Here is a 15,936-nt window from a genome sequence, read left to right as displayed (position 1 = left end):
CGCGGGCCACGTGCCAGGTAACCACGGTATCTGGACAAAAGCCCAAAGTTATCAATTACTTTATTACATACTTTTCTATACATACATATACATGCTGTATACAATGAACCGTATGTCATTAACAAGTCACTGACTAATGATTCTGTATCCTCTACGCCGTAATATCGATCGAAAGACCTTCGCGTACATTACTACACAACTGCATTACGTACGCATTCGACTATCATAATCTATATGAGATTAAACATTATTGTATAAAAATAAATATTGTAAGCTTTTTTTTTTTTTTTGTTTATTTGTTAATATGTAAATATTATATTTATTTATAGGCATACGCACGAAAAAGTTGGTTTTTTTTTGATCGGGAGTTCACGATAATGTCGGTCCTCGAATGGTCTTATCGACCGAGAAAATAAAAGAAAATGAAAAAAAATATCACTTTGCGCTCCCGTGACTTCGTTATATTTAATGCTCTACAATATTTTCTCATTTAATATAGATTTATCTATGTTCTGATTAGTGTCCGGGGAACAACTAAACTTTAGGTGAGCTAGCTAATCAGACGTTTAACCTCTATTTCTGTCCAATGGTTCGAAATTTATCCAACTGTGTCTAATGATTCACTATATTCGTATACAACTTAATTTTTTTCTTATTGCGACAATATTGTAATCAATTTTTTACGCGTTCATATTTTGATCGATATTGGTGAATTAAATTATAGAGATTTTTTTTTTCAATTATATTTTTGGCAATACATTTTTTTTATCAATTTATTTTTCAAAAGCTTAGTTAGAGACGCTAGAAAACGAAGTCCGAACTCTTTTAATAAATTTATTAAGTGAAAAATGGCGAATCCTCTTAAACCAGTAATTTTAATAATTTTTTTATTGTTTAAAAAAGAACAATACACATTTAAGCCCCAAAATATATTAAGTCTTTCAAATAATAATAATAATAAACCGGAATTTCTATAAGCTACTGATTTTTTTTTTTTATCAAATCTGTTGTTATTATTATTATTTCTCATTTTTAAAGATTGTATTATCCATTTTTAATGATAAGTTCTTCGAGTGAATATCCAATTTCTAAAAATGAAAGTGCTCTTACGTAAATGGGTTCTGAGAATTATAAATATTTTACACTAATTCCTTATTATATCCACTTACCTCTAAATTTATTATGATGTTTTAATTATTTATTTAAATGATTTACTGTCGGAAAATTTTAAAACAATATTCTTTACTTGTGTTTCAGTTATTTAATTTAAATGTACTGAATAATAATACAAAGTGGTATTATTAACATCCTAAAAATGATTTTTATTTATTTTTTGTGCATTATTTTAAGTGGTGAATTATTATAATATATTTTATGTATAATAAACAAAAAAACATTAGTAATTACAATTTACTATTTATTTGTCTACTTCCATGTAGCAATGTTTAAAAAAGGCGATAAACTTTTCATTAGGTTGAATATAATAATAATATGTTATTTCACGAAAACACTCAAATTCACCGTCGTAAATATTAATTACAGTTAAGTGTGAAATAGAAATTAATTTGAAATGCACTCGGTTTTTAATATTTAACAGTGATCAATGTTATTCAAATATCTAATTAAATGATTATTACGAGTATTAAATTCTAAATATATAAAACTAAAGAGTTCCTTGGTTTTTAATTAAATAAAAAGTATAATTATCCTGGAATATTATCCTAAGAGCCCAAAAAAATATATATAGTTAAAAAGACAACGAGATTTTGAAGTGTGTAGACAATCTCAAGAGAACTTTTTTATTTTTTATTTTATCAAAGTTTCTAATTGTGTTTTTTATAAAATATAATTAATATATATACGAGTATAAGTAAAAGTTTATTTTACATTTTTTTTACGTTATCGTATAACAAAAATCAAACCGAAATTAATACACAGTAATAAAATATTAAACCTTAGTATGAAAAAGGCATTCAAAGAATAGACTTAGCTCGGGTCTAACTAAAACTTCAACTTCTGTAAATATTAAATATTGATAGACTATATTTGGTTGAAAATAAAAAGGGTCAATTTCTTTTATTATTCTTTCCTGTAAGTCTAATGATAAATAATAATGTACAAATATTTTTCATGGCATTGAAAATGTCTTTAGTTTAAGGACGTTAAAAAATGAATTTTCATTTCATATAATATTTTTTAAATAATACATCTAATATGATTTATTTCAAATCGGTCGTAAGGTTACAATAACAAGGAACTTATAAATATATCGATTAATAAACATTATTTTCCTCATTTTAAACACATAAAGTGAAAGTTATACTTTTTAGTTAATTTTTAGTATAGAATTGGCGTATTTCAGTACTAATATGATATAATTATATAAGTTTTGATAAAAATGTTAATTTTACACGTTAAATGATCGATGCCTTTTGACTTTTATCTGTTAAGTAAGAATGTAAATTCTTTGAATCTCGCACGCTAGGCCGCAGTATAATCAATATCAACTGTTATAGTGATAGTGATCCGTAACAGGTGGATCGGTTTTGTTTTCCGGTTCTAGGTTTCTTGTTTATTTTATATAATATATAGATTAACTAACTACCGTCATAATCTTAGTAGTTAATTTTGCTGGTAAACTTTATGAGAAAAATGTCAATAAAATGTCGACGACTTGTAAACAAAATTTCAAAGGACGCAGTTAAAGAGCTTTGGTCGGAGTTAGTCCCTTGGGCGTAAAGCTTCGGCGTGCTTTCGCACATTTTTCATTCTCTTTTCGCGGTACGCGTATTTAAAGTATATTAGTAGCATAAAAAAAAAAAAAAAAAAAAAAAAAATTAAAAAAAAGGAGAAAAAGATGGAGAACAAGCAGAAGCTTAAAATGTAATTTTCCGTTTGACGTGATGGCGTTCGATGTAATATAATATTGTAATAACAAAAATATTACTCGTGTCAGTATTCCGACCTGATAACACGTGGTTTAGTAGGTATATTCTGTAACGTAATACGTGTGTACGGATATTTTATTACAGGGTGTTGGCAAAGTTTGAAAACCGTTTGAACAAGAAGTGTTATTTTTAGAGGATGGCATAGTATTCACAAAAATTCAATCATCGGTGTTCAGTTCTGTTTGCAGTCTAATGTAGGTGTAAGGTGATGTCCCAATTAATTTTCCAATTTTTTTCCCTTTAAGGCCTTTTAATTTTTAATATGACAATAATAACGATTGTTTTTGATAAATAAACGAACATGATTATTGTTTTCTGTTATTTGGACGTATATAGATACCATATGTAGTTTATAGCTAAATGACTGAACCTTAATTTAAAACATATAACCCCTGTCCCGGCGTTCTAACGCGTAAAAAGAACCGCCAACTATTTTGTGTTCACTCTGTACACCTCGATCGTATTGGTATCGTGTTTGTCATCTCGAATTTTGTTTGCTCTGTCGCATATAGGTACGTTTTCTTTACGCCACTCGTCTTACCAACGACCCACGCCTAATGTTCATTTTGTGGTCGTTGTCGTATTGTAGTTTATTTTCAGCCGACACGTTTTCGTAGAAATAAAATATCCTTGCCGCGAATTCCAGATAGTTTTACAAATTATAATACGCGCACTTCAGGCAAACTATTGGGGTGCGAGCCGCGAGGGAACGAACAGTGTTCCTCGCCGTCCTGCTTCTCATCATCCAGAGGCCGTCGAACGAATTGCGAGTTCTCGAAAACCGTAAAGGCGACGTGGAAAACGTGAGAAACGACACCCGGAAAACATATTAATAATAATACATCCACAACGTGTATACTATGTCCTCGGGGAAATGAGAAAACGTAGTAAGCACTTGTATATAATACTTATACGTGTACACGAAAATAATTATATCTTATTTTTAAATCCGTGCTGTTATTTTTTTGTATTCTGAAAGTTCCATGGTTGTTTTGAATTCGTAGAGAATATTCCCATGCGCTTGAAGGTCTCCTCAGCATAATATAACATGATGTATTAACCAAGAATGAACGAATTAGCTTTTTTCTATTTTTAACTTCTAGTTAGGTTAAAAGTAACATTTAAAAAATCAGTTTACCTTAAAAAATAAACTGACTCGATACTCTTTATTAATTTGTTAAATTTAATAATTATTTATAAATTAAGTTATACATTAATAACTAAACTAATAAGCTTAATATATAATAACTATTGATTACATTTTTTTTTTTTTTTTTTTTTTTTTTAATAAAACAATAAATTGAATTATCCATATCCTGTAAGCTACAGGAAATAGAAAGTTATAAAGTGGCAGAATTAATTACATAACATCATATAAAAATAAATATAACATTAAAAAAGAAGAAATAACTATCAGAAACAAATACAAATAAATAAAGATAAAATATCTTTTTAAAATATATAATTTATAAAATATAATTGGTTCAATTTATTTATTTTCAACTTGTTAATGCCATTGGATTTTTGCGTTAGAACCCAAATAACACCGTATATTATACGTTTAATACTATATGCATCTATTGTGGGTATTTATTATTTATAACGTGAATATAATTTTAGGTTTTAGTTTTTCAAATTAAATTTTATTCCCGTCATGTTAAGTTCGTAGTCACAAATTATATTAATTAACTAATATACCTATTAAAAATATCATTAAAAATGGAAGAGAAAACACTTTTGATTATGTTTCATTATTCGATTATGACGAAAATTTACACTTATATATATACACCCAAAATTAATAACGTCGATGACAAACATTTAAAGAGTATCGTAACAAAGATTTTTTCCCCAAAAGTATTTGTCAAAGCATAACTAATATTAAAAATAATAATACATTTTTAATAACATCGTGTTTTTCATTTTATGAGATATGAAAAGAAAAAAAAATGCCAGTAGCAATAACTAAATGTTTAAATTTAATATATCATCACAGTAATGAGTATAAAAATAATGATGTAAGAAACCGTATTTTTTATGAACCTACAGTCATAAATAAATATATATAATTCTAAACTATATTAAATACCTATATGTATTGCATCGCCATGGTGATTTATATATATATATTAAATACTCATTCATCGATAAATTTGTTATTTATTTATGTGAAAATATTTTCCATGATTTCAAGTTATAACCAATTACAATACGATTATAATTTTTTAATGTCTTAGCGCTAGCATTTTTTGAAGTAGTTTTTAATAATTTTTAATGGTAAAATTTATTTTTATTTTATAGTTATATTCTGAATCAGAATATTTATCTGAAAAAGTTTTTTTATGTATATTCTGTATATATTATATTTAGAATGTTAAACTATAAGTATAAATGTAATAGTAATATTAGTATTTACACGATTAAAATATGTTCAATGTGATAGAATAATGTACAACGGTAAATAATATAAAAAATATTTAGGTATATAAATTACAAAGAAACAAATATATAAAAGTATTAAATTAAAATTAATTTTTTTTTTAATTATAGTCGACTTAAGTCTAAATGTATCACAAGGTTTGTTAAAAATATGTTAAGCAGTGGAGACTTATTAGCTAGTTTCAGAGGTCTAACAAGAAATGAGTCACTTGTTGATTTGTATTTAAAGAATAAAATGCCAAAAAGATCTTGAATTTTCGAATAGTGAGAAGGATATATGAAAACGAATAGTGAGAAGGATATATGAAAACTGACCTGAGCTAAAAGTGAGGCATATAGTATTATAATTTAACAAGTCGTATACAAATATTATATCAAATAACTGACGTTTTAGCTTAAGAGAGTTTAAGTTTACAACATTTTGAACCAACATAAAAGAGTCTTTAGATATGGGTAGGTTGTTTGTATGGGCAATTCTTTTTAAAAATTTAAATTGGATATTATCAAGATCGTGAATATGAGTGGATAACGATTAACACTAAATTATTGTTTAAAAACAGATCGTACGAGGGAGCAATAAATTGTTTTTAATGTATTGGGAATTTTTTTAATTTTTGAGTATTCCTATAAATATAAAGCCTAACATTTTATTTGATTTGCTGAACATATGCACATGATTTAGTTTAAATAATAAATCTGAGCTAAAGTAAACGCCAAGGTATTTTATTAAATAATCTATATTTAAGGTTATATCATCGAATGAGTAATTGTAATCAATATGATTTTTAGAACAATATATATATTATACATACGTGAAATGTTAAATCTACCATTGTATATATGTGATTTATGTCACATTATCGTATCCGTAAATATGATAATATTTTAATAATTGATAATATTATTAATCATGATATGAAACGACTGTTTTTAGAGATCGAGAAGCAAGAAGAGTGTTTGGTACAGAGGGTGGATAACGAGCTTGCGAGAGATCCAAAATTAACCAATTGCAGAAGTAACGCCAACGTAAAACAACAACGTTTCAGCACGAGCTCTTACGTGATCGAGCAGTTACACATGGGTAAGACAACAACGGACAATTTTTCACCCATCTCTTTAAAACGTTTTACCAAATTAAACTGTTGAACCAATGAACCACCTGCGACAAATGTCTTAAAAAACTTATTCTGAAGGAACCATTATTATAGAACTGATGCTACTGCCGAAATATACTTCTTGTTAATTTTATATTCTTAAACGTGTCACATACACATGGATAACCTATCCAATCTTTGTTTTATTGTAATGAAAACAAAAGAGAAAACTATTTTAATTTTATGATGAAACATTTGTATGTATTGCTAAACGAGTCACGCAGAAATCATATTCGATGATATTTCGTGAGTGTTTATATTAAGAAAAAATAAATATTGCTATTAATACTATAATCTGGGTGATATTTTGAAATTGTATAATAGTGTATAGCGGTGAAGTCGTTAGTACCTCAGTACATTAGTATTGGTCCATGTTATTGTAACATACTATTTATAAAGTTTCATAACTTTCTCACCATCTGATACCGCAGGGTCATTTGCTCCGAAAATCCTCATGCATGTCACCGCTGAGCCGTTGATGATAATATTAATGTTAACATATTAGCCCGGAGTTCTGTGGATCCTAATCTTTGTACGGGTTGTTTTCAGACGATAACGAGATCAAAATCGAGAAATTGGAAAAACAGTTTTCGCCAAAGCGGAAAAAGGACATGCATGCGATAGAAGGGTACGTGTGACAGAGATTATATCGCTAGTAGACCGCTTTTTATTATTACTATTAATATAATATTATCATATACTCTCGGCTTACAGACTGAACGCTAATCCTTTGCCGGTTCCGTACAATCGGTCTAAGCCAGAGACTAGGCTAAACAACGGTAATATGGTTGTGATGCCACCAAGTAGTCCACGCAAGGCACCCCTCAATAAAATTTACAGCGTGGAAAAAACAAAGCAGCACCACAAAAACGCACCAAAAAATGACACGGCGGGTAAGTAGATAATAATGTATGCACGCGTCCGTATGACTGGGAAAAGTATACAATTATACCTATAGAAACGAGAGTATTGTTACGTTTAAACTGTAATAAAGGTAAACACACAAAAACCTTGCGTCCCTGCATACACGTATGATAAAAGAATATTACGCTCCTCGATGATACACAATAATAACGATTTTCTCGTAAAACGTGTAATCTAAAAGTTTTAATTTGTGTTAAACTGTTTCGGAGTTGTAATGTCACAGCATGCGAGGAAGCGAAGAAAATTGTTAATTATAGAATCGCGTTAAATTTGTAATTGTGATAAAATTGTACTATTTTTGGAAGTATAGTGGGATCACATTAGTTTTGGTCTACAACAATAGTTCGATTATTTATATCTAAGATCGTTACCTTAGATGTTGGATGGCTCTATTCCAGAGCTTGAGTGAACAAGACGAGTTATTTGGTATATACAATTCATAAACGAATCGGATCCAAAAACAGTTTGTAAATCGAGAAATACGCTCGTAATGTGTTACATTAAATTTTTTAATGGAATAAATAGTGATCGAACACGAAATGTGCTAAAAAATCTTTCAGTGATGTACCAAATAGTTACCGGCTCGTGATTTTTTGATAACCGCTTTTCGTGTTCAGGTCTCAGGAGAACAACGTACAACCATTCACTATCGGCGTCCAGTGACACCACGGCACCTCCGACCACTAGTTCGTCATCGGTTGACACCCATCTGACTTCGAGTTTGTCCACATCTGCGGAGAGTTCGGCACCCGACCAACAGGATTGTTTGACAGTACGTAGCAATCATACAACTTGTATATGACAAAATACCACTGTTACCTAGACCGGAGTCGACCCCTTCTTACTATATATAACGCTCCATCAGGCTGAACTTGAATGGTGTGATAACATTTAAATCTAAGACCTAAATGTTACCACGAGTTTACAGAGACCCTTTTGCTCTGTAATTAATTATCATGCGCACTAGTGTATTACACTGGAAACGTCTTTATAACCAGCAACACATTTAGGTTGGCCGTCATGTATTAAATAAGAACTATAAGCAATTTGTAGTTAATTAGAAAAGTTTTACAACACCTTTGCTATACTATATACCTGTTCACATTCACGTGCAAGGTATTCAAAATCATTACTTTTACATAATCATTATTAATGATGGCGTACCTACCTACCTATCTAACTACGTGTTTTCTTAACTTTAGAATCTAAATGATAGAATAATTATTTTGGCTCGGAACCGACAAAATAACTTTTACTAAAATATATTTTTAAGACGGCTGTGAATATGGAGCGGGAAGAAGTAAAAATTCAGAGTTATATATTACAACTTAGATTACTAGAGATTTAGGTAGTTTAATATTCTAAGCAATAAACTCGAAATGATGGTTAAAATTAAAATTTAGTTCCGCTGAATTATAATGTTATTCACTGGCTTTGATACGATGATTCTAAACTATCCAACATTATAAGCTCCTTTTATGTATAGTCTACCCGCATATTAGTGGCTTTTTAACGGTGAACCAAGTTTGTTAATTTTGTCACAATGAAATCGGGAAACAGATGTACAGGTTTCAAAGAAGCCTTAATATTTATGCTAATTATCTTAATTAACTTATTACATAATTTTATCAGCAGAAGTTTGAAATTTTCGCTGGTGTAGCACAAGCAGCTACGCAAACAACGCCTGAAAATGAGAGAGTCAGTTTTGTGCCAAACAGTAAACCGAAAACCAAAATGCCATCTAAAAATCAATCAAGTTCAAAGAACGGACTGAAAACTGAATCAGTCTCTTCTACCGAGTCCAAATATAATCAACCGGAAGTCATCTTACAGGAACCTAAGTTAGTAGATTGCAATCTAATTATATTATATTATAATTTATAGCTGAAATTAATTAAATATATACATAAAGCCATAGTGATGATGTGTACGATTTATAACCTAACCCTTTATAATTTATGGTGACTGCAAAATATATTGAACATGTTTAAGATAGAAGTTTAGCGTTCTAATAGACGTTTAATAAAGGTAGGGATGTTTGCGTCTACGAGTAAAAAATTTATCACAATAAATACTCAAAATAATTTTACTGGCGACGTATTCTTCCTACTTACAATTTAATCATAATGTTTAATTAATAACTATAATTATTACAGTTGAGTTAGCACTATCGTACGCGGTATTATTGTTAAAATAAATACAAACAATAATCTCCAACAGTTATATTTTTATCTCGTTTTTAAGAATATTATAATATTCCTATATTGTTTAAGATATCAAGACAAAGAATATCATAAAACAATATGTTGTTCAGTAAAATAAAGATTTTATAAAGTTAATTATTATTGTTATTAAAACTGTTAAAACGATGAAATTTTCTAGGCAAACAGTAAAATTAGCGTTAAGTCCGTCGATGGCAGAGAGTTTGCGAGCTGTGTTCGCCGCGTTTTTGTGGCACGAAGGAATCGTACACGATGCCATGACGTGCGCGTCGTTTTTGAAATTCTACCCGAGTCTTCCCAAAAAAGGCGCAGTGGTCACAAAGAGGATGAACGAGAGGTATGTTAATGATTAATAAAAGCACTACCGTTTAATAGCAGTTTTAGACCGGATTATCATGTAAATTAGCCAGAGACAGATTTCTAAAATGGCGTACAATATGCAGGTGTCTACAGGGAAACAAATGTTAACAAATTACTGAAAATTAATAAAAAAAATCAAATAAAATAATGAAAAAAAAATGATTTTGATGTAAAATGATCGAATTATTTTTTAATTAATTCTTGAAAATTATGGAAATTATATTATGTACTCTAAACTTTGTTTCGCTCATGTTTCCATTTATAGTGGAATAAATTATTTTCGAACGAGTGATGGTTAGCAACATTGAAGCTAATATTTAAACGTACATTTTAATCTTGAAAAACAAAATTTTCAAAAAATGTAAGACCATTTCATTAAAATTCAGTATCACGAAACATAATAATGATGATAATAATAATAATAATAAAAAAAAAAAAAAAAAAAAAATGAAACAGATACATGCACCTTCCCAAACACTTTAGTCCATGAACACTAAAAACATTCGGAAATAGCACTCTAAGTTTTACAGTATTACATAAAACATCATGACGATGTATTGGTGTGAAATTTTCGTCTTGGGACCGTTCTGCTGTCGGTGTTGGAACGCTATCGATCCCGTAACCGGGTTACGCGTATACCTTACACACATGTTACTATTGCAGGAACAAGGATCGCGGTCTGCAGAGGCATTCGGTGGAAGTGACGACCGGCGCGGTCGGATACCGGCACATCCGACCGAACGAAGTGAACCGGCCGAAAGCGATGCCGTCCGAGGGCGCGATCACCGAGGAGAGCATGACCAGCTCCGGTAACTCGGAAACCGCCGAGAACCACGGGCAACCGGAAACGACGACGACTGCCGCCGGCGGAACGACGACCGTGAACTTTTTGCCGCCAGCGCTCAACTGCATGGTGCGCTTGTGGGACGTGATCTCCGCCGACATGCTTCAGGTGCGCAACCAATCACACTTTATACCAGGGCTTGATTTTGTGTTTATAACACTTTCATCTCATTTGTTTGCATTCCAACTATAACCGGTGTATACCCCGGTGCGCTATAGCGATTTTCGCGGGGTTATAAAAATTATCGGTGTCATTAATGACTTTGAATTTTATTTTTTGATTCGCCGAGCAAATTAAAAAATATCCATATAATATAACCTATACATTTATATGTAATATATTAATATTAAACACGTATGTGTAAACGAAATCAATTTACGAGTAATATGTGTTTAATTTATAATTATTTTCACATTACTTTGTATTATCATTCTCATATTTTTAATTAATTATAAGACATTTACCTACTGTACTCTATGCTCACTAAGGGTATTATCATTTATTGTAAATTATTTTTTTTTTTTTTTACAATAAATCGTTTTTATTATTATTAAAATAAATATTTTCATAAACAATCATAATTCATAAAATTATTATGAGCAACGAATAAAAAACATTTTGGAATATTTTGAATTACAAGTGAAATAAAAATCGGATCAGAAAATAAAATTAAAATTAAAAACTAATAAATGGTTAACACTCGTAAATTAATATGAAAAATAAACAAACAAATTATTTGTTTATAGAAATAAATAAATAATTTTTTAGCCTAGAGTAGTGGTGTCCAACCAGCGGACCATGGGCGACATCTGGCTCGCAAAGGTATTTAAAGTGATTTCAACATCAAAAAAGTAATTTATTGTACCTTATAAAACAACCATCAAATAAATAAACGTGTAGTTATGTTTGTTCCATATTTAAATATTTGTAGGCGGTGAATATCATATATAACTGTATAATGAATTATACGTAATGAAACTGACGACAATAATGTAATTAATTTTCCTATTTGTATTTATTACATTTTTCCTTATTGTCTTTATTTGCGTTTTATGGCAGTCACATTGTTATTATTACGATAATAAATCAGAATAAGAAAAGTCAACAATCACTGTGGAATATAGAATTTCATTGAAATTATGTAATTACTTGTTAGGACAAGTAACGAAAAGCCAACTTAAGAAAGAAGAAAAATATAAATAAATAAAATAATAAATGACATAACAGTGAATAAATTAAGTACGAATAAACCGCAGCGGTGCGTGTATAATACAATTAAATATATTTATATATAATATTTTATTATTATTTACTACATTCAACTTTACATAAATCATATTCTTTAATTTTTTTAGTAGATTCGAGAATTGATTCGTACTCCCTGACCATAAGTCGGGATTGATAATGGATTTACAAGGTTTTGCACCGTGTCTCAAACGGTTCCGGTGCAGTTATGCAATAAACGTTGAACTAAGTTGGCGGTGTTTGTTTATTTTTTCGCATTCTGTACACATCGTCTGTAGTTAGTTGATATGCGTGTTATACTAAGTGATCGCAATGTTTACATCGACTTTTTGAACACTAAAATTCAAACCTAAGTAAAATATGTGTGCAAATGTTTTTTTGCCAAAATTGTTTTATTAATTTAATTTTTTATCGAAATTCGAAGATGCGTTCAAGGCACTCAGGGATAGATGTAATTTGTAAACTTGATATTTATTTTAATACATTTATTTTTAAAATCATCCCTTCGTCAGTTACAATGTAAATAATAATATAATTGTGAGTAATTTTTTCAGTTGAGAACTGATTTACACAGTACAAACTCCATAACACTTATGATTCATGATTTTCGCTAGGAAAATGTGAGCGAACTGGACGCGATAAGAGATTTTGAAGTATTTTTTTTATACAAACAATTATTACCACTATACAGACAAAAATCGATGTGGAAGCAATTTTTGCGACTTTTTAACCAATTCGGAGATAACTTGTAATCGAGATAACACTCTGGTGAGGCGGGTCTGCAATGTGAGTGAATTGCGAAAAAAGAACCCTATTATTGAAATTAACTAAATGGATTGTATTCTTCGAAAAATAGTATTAATGTCTTATTTTACGATATACTTATAACAATAAAACGCTTAAAATAATTATAATTCTTGGATATAAATAATTATAAAGGTACTTTCAGTTTATATAATATAGTTATATACTCACAGTCAATAGATGAGCTTCGTCGTTTGTCAACGTTTAATTGTTTTCATTTAATGTTTAAATTTTAATCTGTACTACTTCATTCAATTTTCCACAATAAACCTTTTTAATCTTATCAAAACTAAAAAGTAATCATCATGTATCTACCTTACAGTTTGAATTATACAAATAAAAGTCGATTCAAGCATAAAATAGATAAGACCTAAAGGTAAACTTCGAAAAATACTATGAGATAACATTTACAAAAAGTTGTAACTCACGCTTGTTAGAGTGTTTCGTTTATACCTCGGTATAATAAGACGTTTTTTTCTTAGGTTTATTTTTCAGGTTCCGTTTCCGTAGTCCATCGTGTGTGAAACTTGTTTGTATTTGTTTCTGCAATGACCACGCTCCGACTCCTGTGCTTTCAATAAGTCAACGAGGTTTTCCCGTATGAAAATGCTGTAGAATCGATGTATAATTTGTAATTAGAAACGTTGTGATTTACGTTGTGAAATACAACTCGCAGTAAATAAATTATTCTACAGAAGGGTTACCTATCACGGAAACGACCGAAAAAGATATAAACCAAATCGATGAGTGATAATCGTTTAAATTAATATGATCATTAGAAATAATTTTTCATTGAACACAATTGTACAACGATAAATGTACAATATGATAAGTAAAAAAAAAAAAAAAAAAAAATTGTCAGCAACGTTTGTCGGATAACGGTTTTAAACAATTGGATTTATGCGTTCACTAAATGGATTGAATGAAGTAGTTCTACGTTTTCGAATAAAAACCGATAAGATCGTCGAACTCGAACAATGTTTTTTGCATAGTTTTCAATAGAATCGATTTTGTAAACTAACCGTCGTCTTGCAGATATTCACGGCGGTGAACGGAACGCGGGAATCGTCCTCGGAACGGTCGGCCGCGGCGAAAGCGACGGACGATCGCGTTGACGACGACGGCTGCGCCGACCGCGGCGCCGTGGACGACAACAACGGGTACGACGACGACGGGTACGACTACGACGGCGAAGGCGGCGGCGGCGGCGGCGGCGGCGACGAAGGCGAGAACGGCGACGACGGCGGCGGCGGCGGCGGAGGGGAAGCGGCCAGGTCCGGCGGCGACGGCAAAGCGGCCGTGGCCGGGGTCGCGTCCGCGAACGAGCACAACGAGTGGATATTCCGGCGGCTGATGCCCGACCACCAGCAGAAGGAGCCGATGTTGTGCGAGCTGTGCGGCGACGTGTTCGGCATGCCCGTGTCCTACCACATGCTGACCACGCACCCGGGCTGCGGCCACAGCAGCGGCGGCCGCGGGTACACCAGCAACGGCGTGTACAAGACCGGGTGGTCGGGCGCGTGCGGCGAGGGCGGCATCGCGTGGTACCTGATGTGCGAGCCGTGCCGCGGCAGCTACATGAAGCGCGCCGCCGAGTCCGTGGTGGTCCCGTCCGGTCCGGTCCGGTCCCGGAAAACGGCCGCGGCCGCGCGCCGCGCGGCCGACTGCAAGCCGCCGCACGGTGAGTCCCGTTGACGATCGCCGACCATCTTTCTTCTTTCTCGGGTCGCCACGACCATCCCCCCCTCCCCCCCCCGTCTCACAACCGATTCTCCAGCCGTCCCTATCCATCGCCAAATCTTTCCGGTTCGCTCCGCCTTTTGACTAAATCTTCCCGTTTCGATTTCGGTCTTCCTAGTGGTAACTTTCCTACTGGATTCTGTTCCAGCACTCCATTCTCAGTAGAGAATTCTGGCCCCGCATCGCATGTCCTGTCCATCGCGACCTTCTTTTCTCGATCGTCTCCGTTATGTTATTTTCGTTAAAAATATCGATCGCCGACCATTGTTATTCCTTCGATTTCTGTGCGCATCGCGGTTGATCTGTACCGACACGTTTACCCGTTCCGTTTTCTTTCTAGGGTTGAACTGCAACGAAGAGCTGGTGGACAACCTGCACGTGACCTTCAAGGAGAACGCTATGTTCCTGTTGGACTTGGCTAGCACCAGTGGCGGTAGGTTAGCCGATCACGACACGTCTTTGAACTCCGGCCCGTGGACCGTTGGCGAGTTCAAATGTTTAGGTAACCTGGAAGTTTCTGGTAAACAGCTGTCGGACACTAACGATGACGTTTTACTTCGACTACAAGATTGTTCTGTTGGAGTGCGTACAGTAATAATAATCGTCTTTTAAGCATTTCATAAACAATTACATATGTTTGTGCAGGTATCGTCCCAGGACCAAGACGTTGTGGACGGAACTGTAAGTCGTAGCTTTCATCGTTCGGTTTCGATGGACATCGAGAAATCCCCGCTGAGCCGACAAGACATAATTAATCGCCGAAAACGAATCAACAGCACCATCGAATCAGGTACGGTTTTTAAACGAATTTTTTAATGTTTCGTAATGATTTAGGTACGAGTAATATATTTCTATTAGAAACAAACAGAATTGTTACACTATCGATCAGTTCAACATAAACTATTCGAACATTACTGTCGGATAGTTCTAATCTTCGAATACTGTACAAAATAGTTTTAATGGTCGAATAGTTTCGACGTTCGAGTTTTACCAACAAAATATGTTGATTAGTGCAATATTAAATAATTATAATCGAGACTAACTTTACAATTTCATAACGTACAACTTTGAAATTAAAACGTCAATAGTTCTTGCATTTATTTACATTACATTGCATTTTTGCACAGAGTAGGCATTTTATTTGAAAACACTGCAATGGTTACTGTTGTTGCGTAATAGAATTATTTTTGCAATAAAAATATAAAAAAAAAAACGAATGAAAAGAAACAATGACTGTGTTGAATCACAATGACCAT

At 32.4% G+C, this 15,936-nt stretch overlaps 1 protein-coding gene across 1 annotated transcript in view; it reads left to right on the top strand.

The window, feature by feature from the left end:
- Positions 1–15,936, top strand: part of LOC112690567 (E3 ubiquitin-protein ligase highwire) — a 285,898-nt gene that overhangs the window by 255,677 nt on the left and 14,285 nt on the right. The window contains 12 exon segments of the mRNA XM_025564601.1: positions 6,322–6,468; positions 7,091–7,169; positions 7,256–7,434; positions 8,083–8,237; positions 9,101–9,306; positions 9,848–10,024; positions 10,711–10,999; positions 13,976–14,025; positions 14,191–14,545; positions 14,548–14,746; positions 15,021–15,262; positions 15,326–15,470. Coding sequence (XP_025420386.1) covers positions 6,322–6,468; positions 7,091–7,169; positions 7,256–7,434; positions 8,083–8,237; positions 9,101–9,306; positions 9,848–10,024; positions 10,711–10,999; positions 13,976–14,025; positions 14,191–14,545; positions 14,548–14,746; positions 15,021–15,262; positions 15,326–15,470 — 2,223 coding nt within the window.

Source organism: Sipha flava, unplaced genomic scaffold (genome assembly GCF_003268045.1).
Source record: "Sipha flava isolate LNK unplaced genomic scaffold, YSA_version1 50_pilon_pilon, whole genome shotgun sequence".
NCBI classification, from domain to species: Eukaryota; Metazoa; Arthropoda; class Insecta; order Hemiptera; family Aphididae; genus Sipha; species Sipha flava.
Note: the sequence above shows the minus strand (reverse complement) of the source record. Positions and strands in the feature narration are given on the sequence as shown.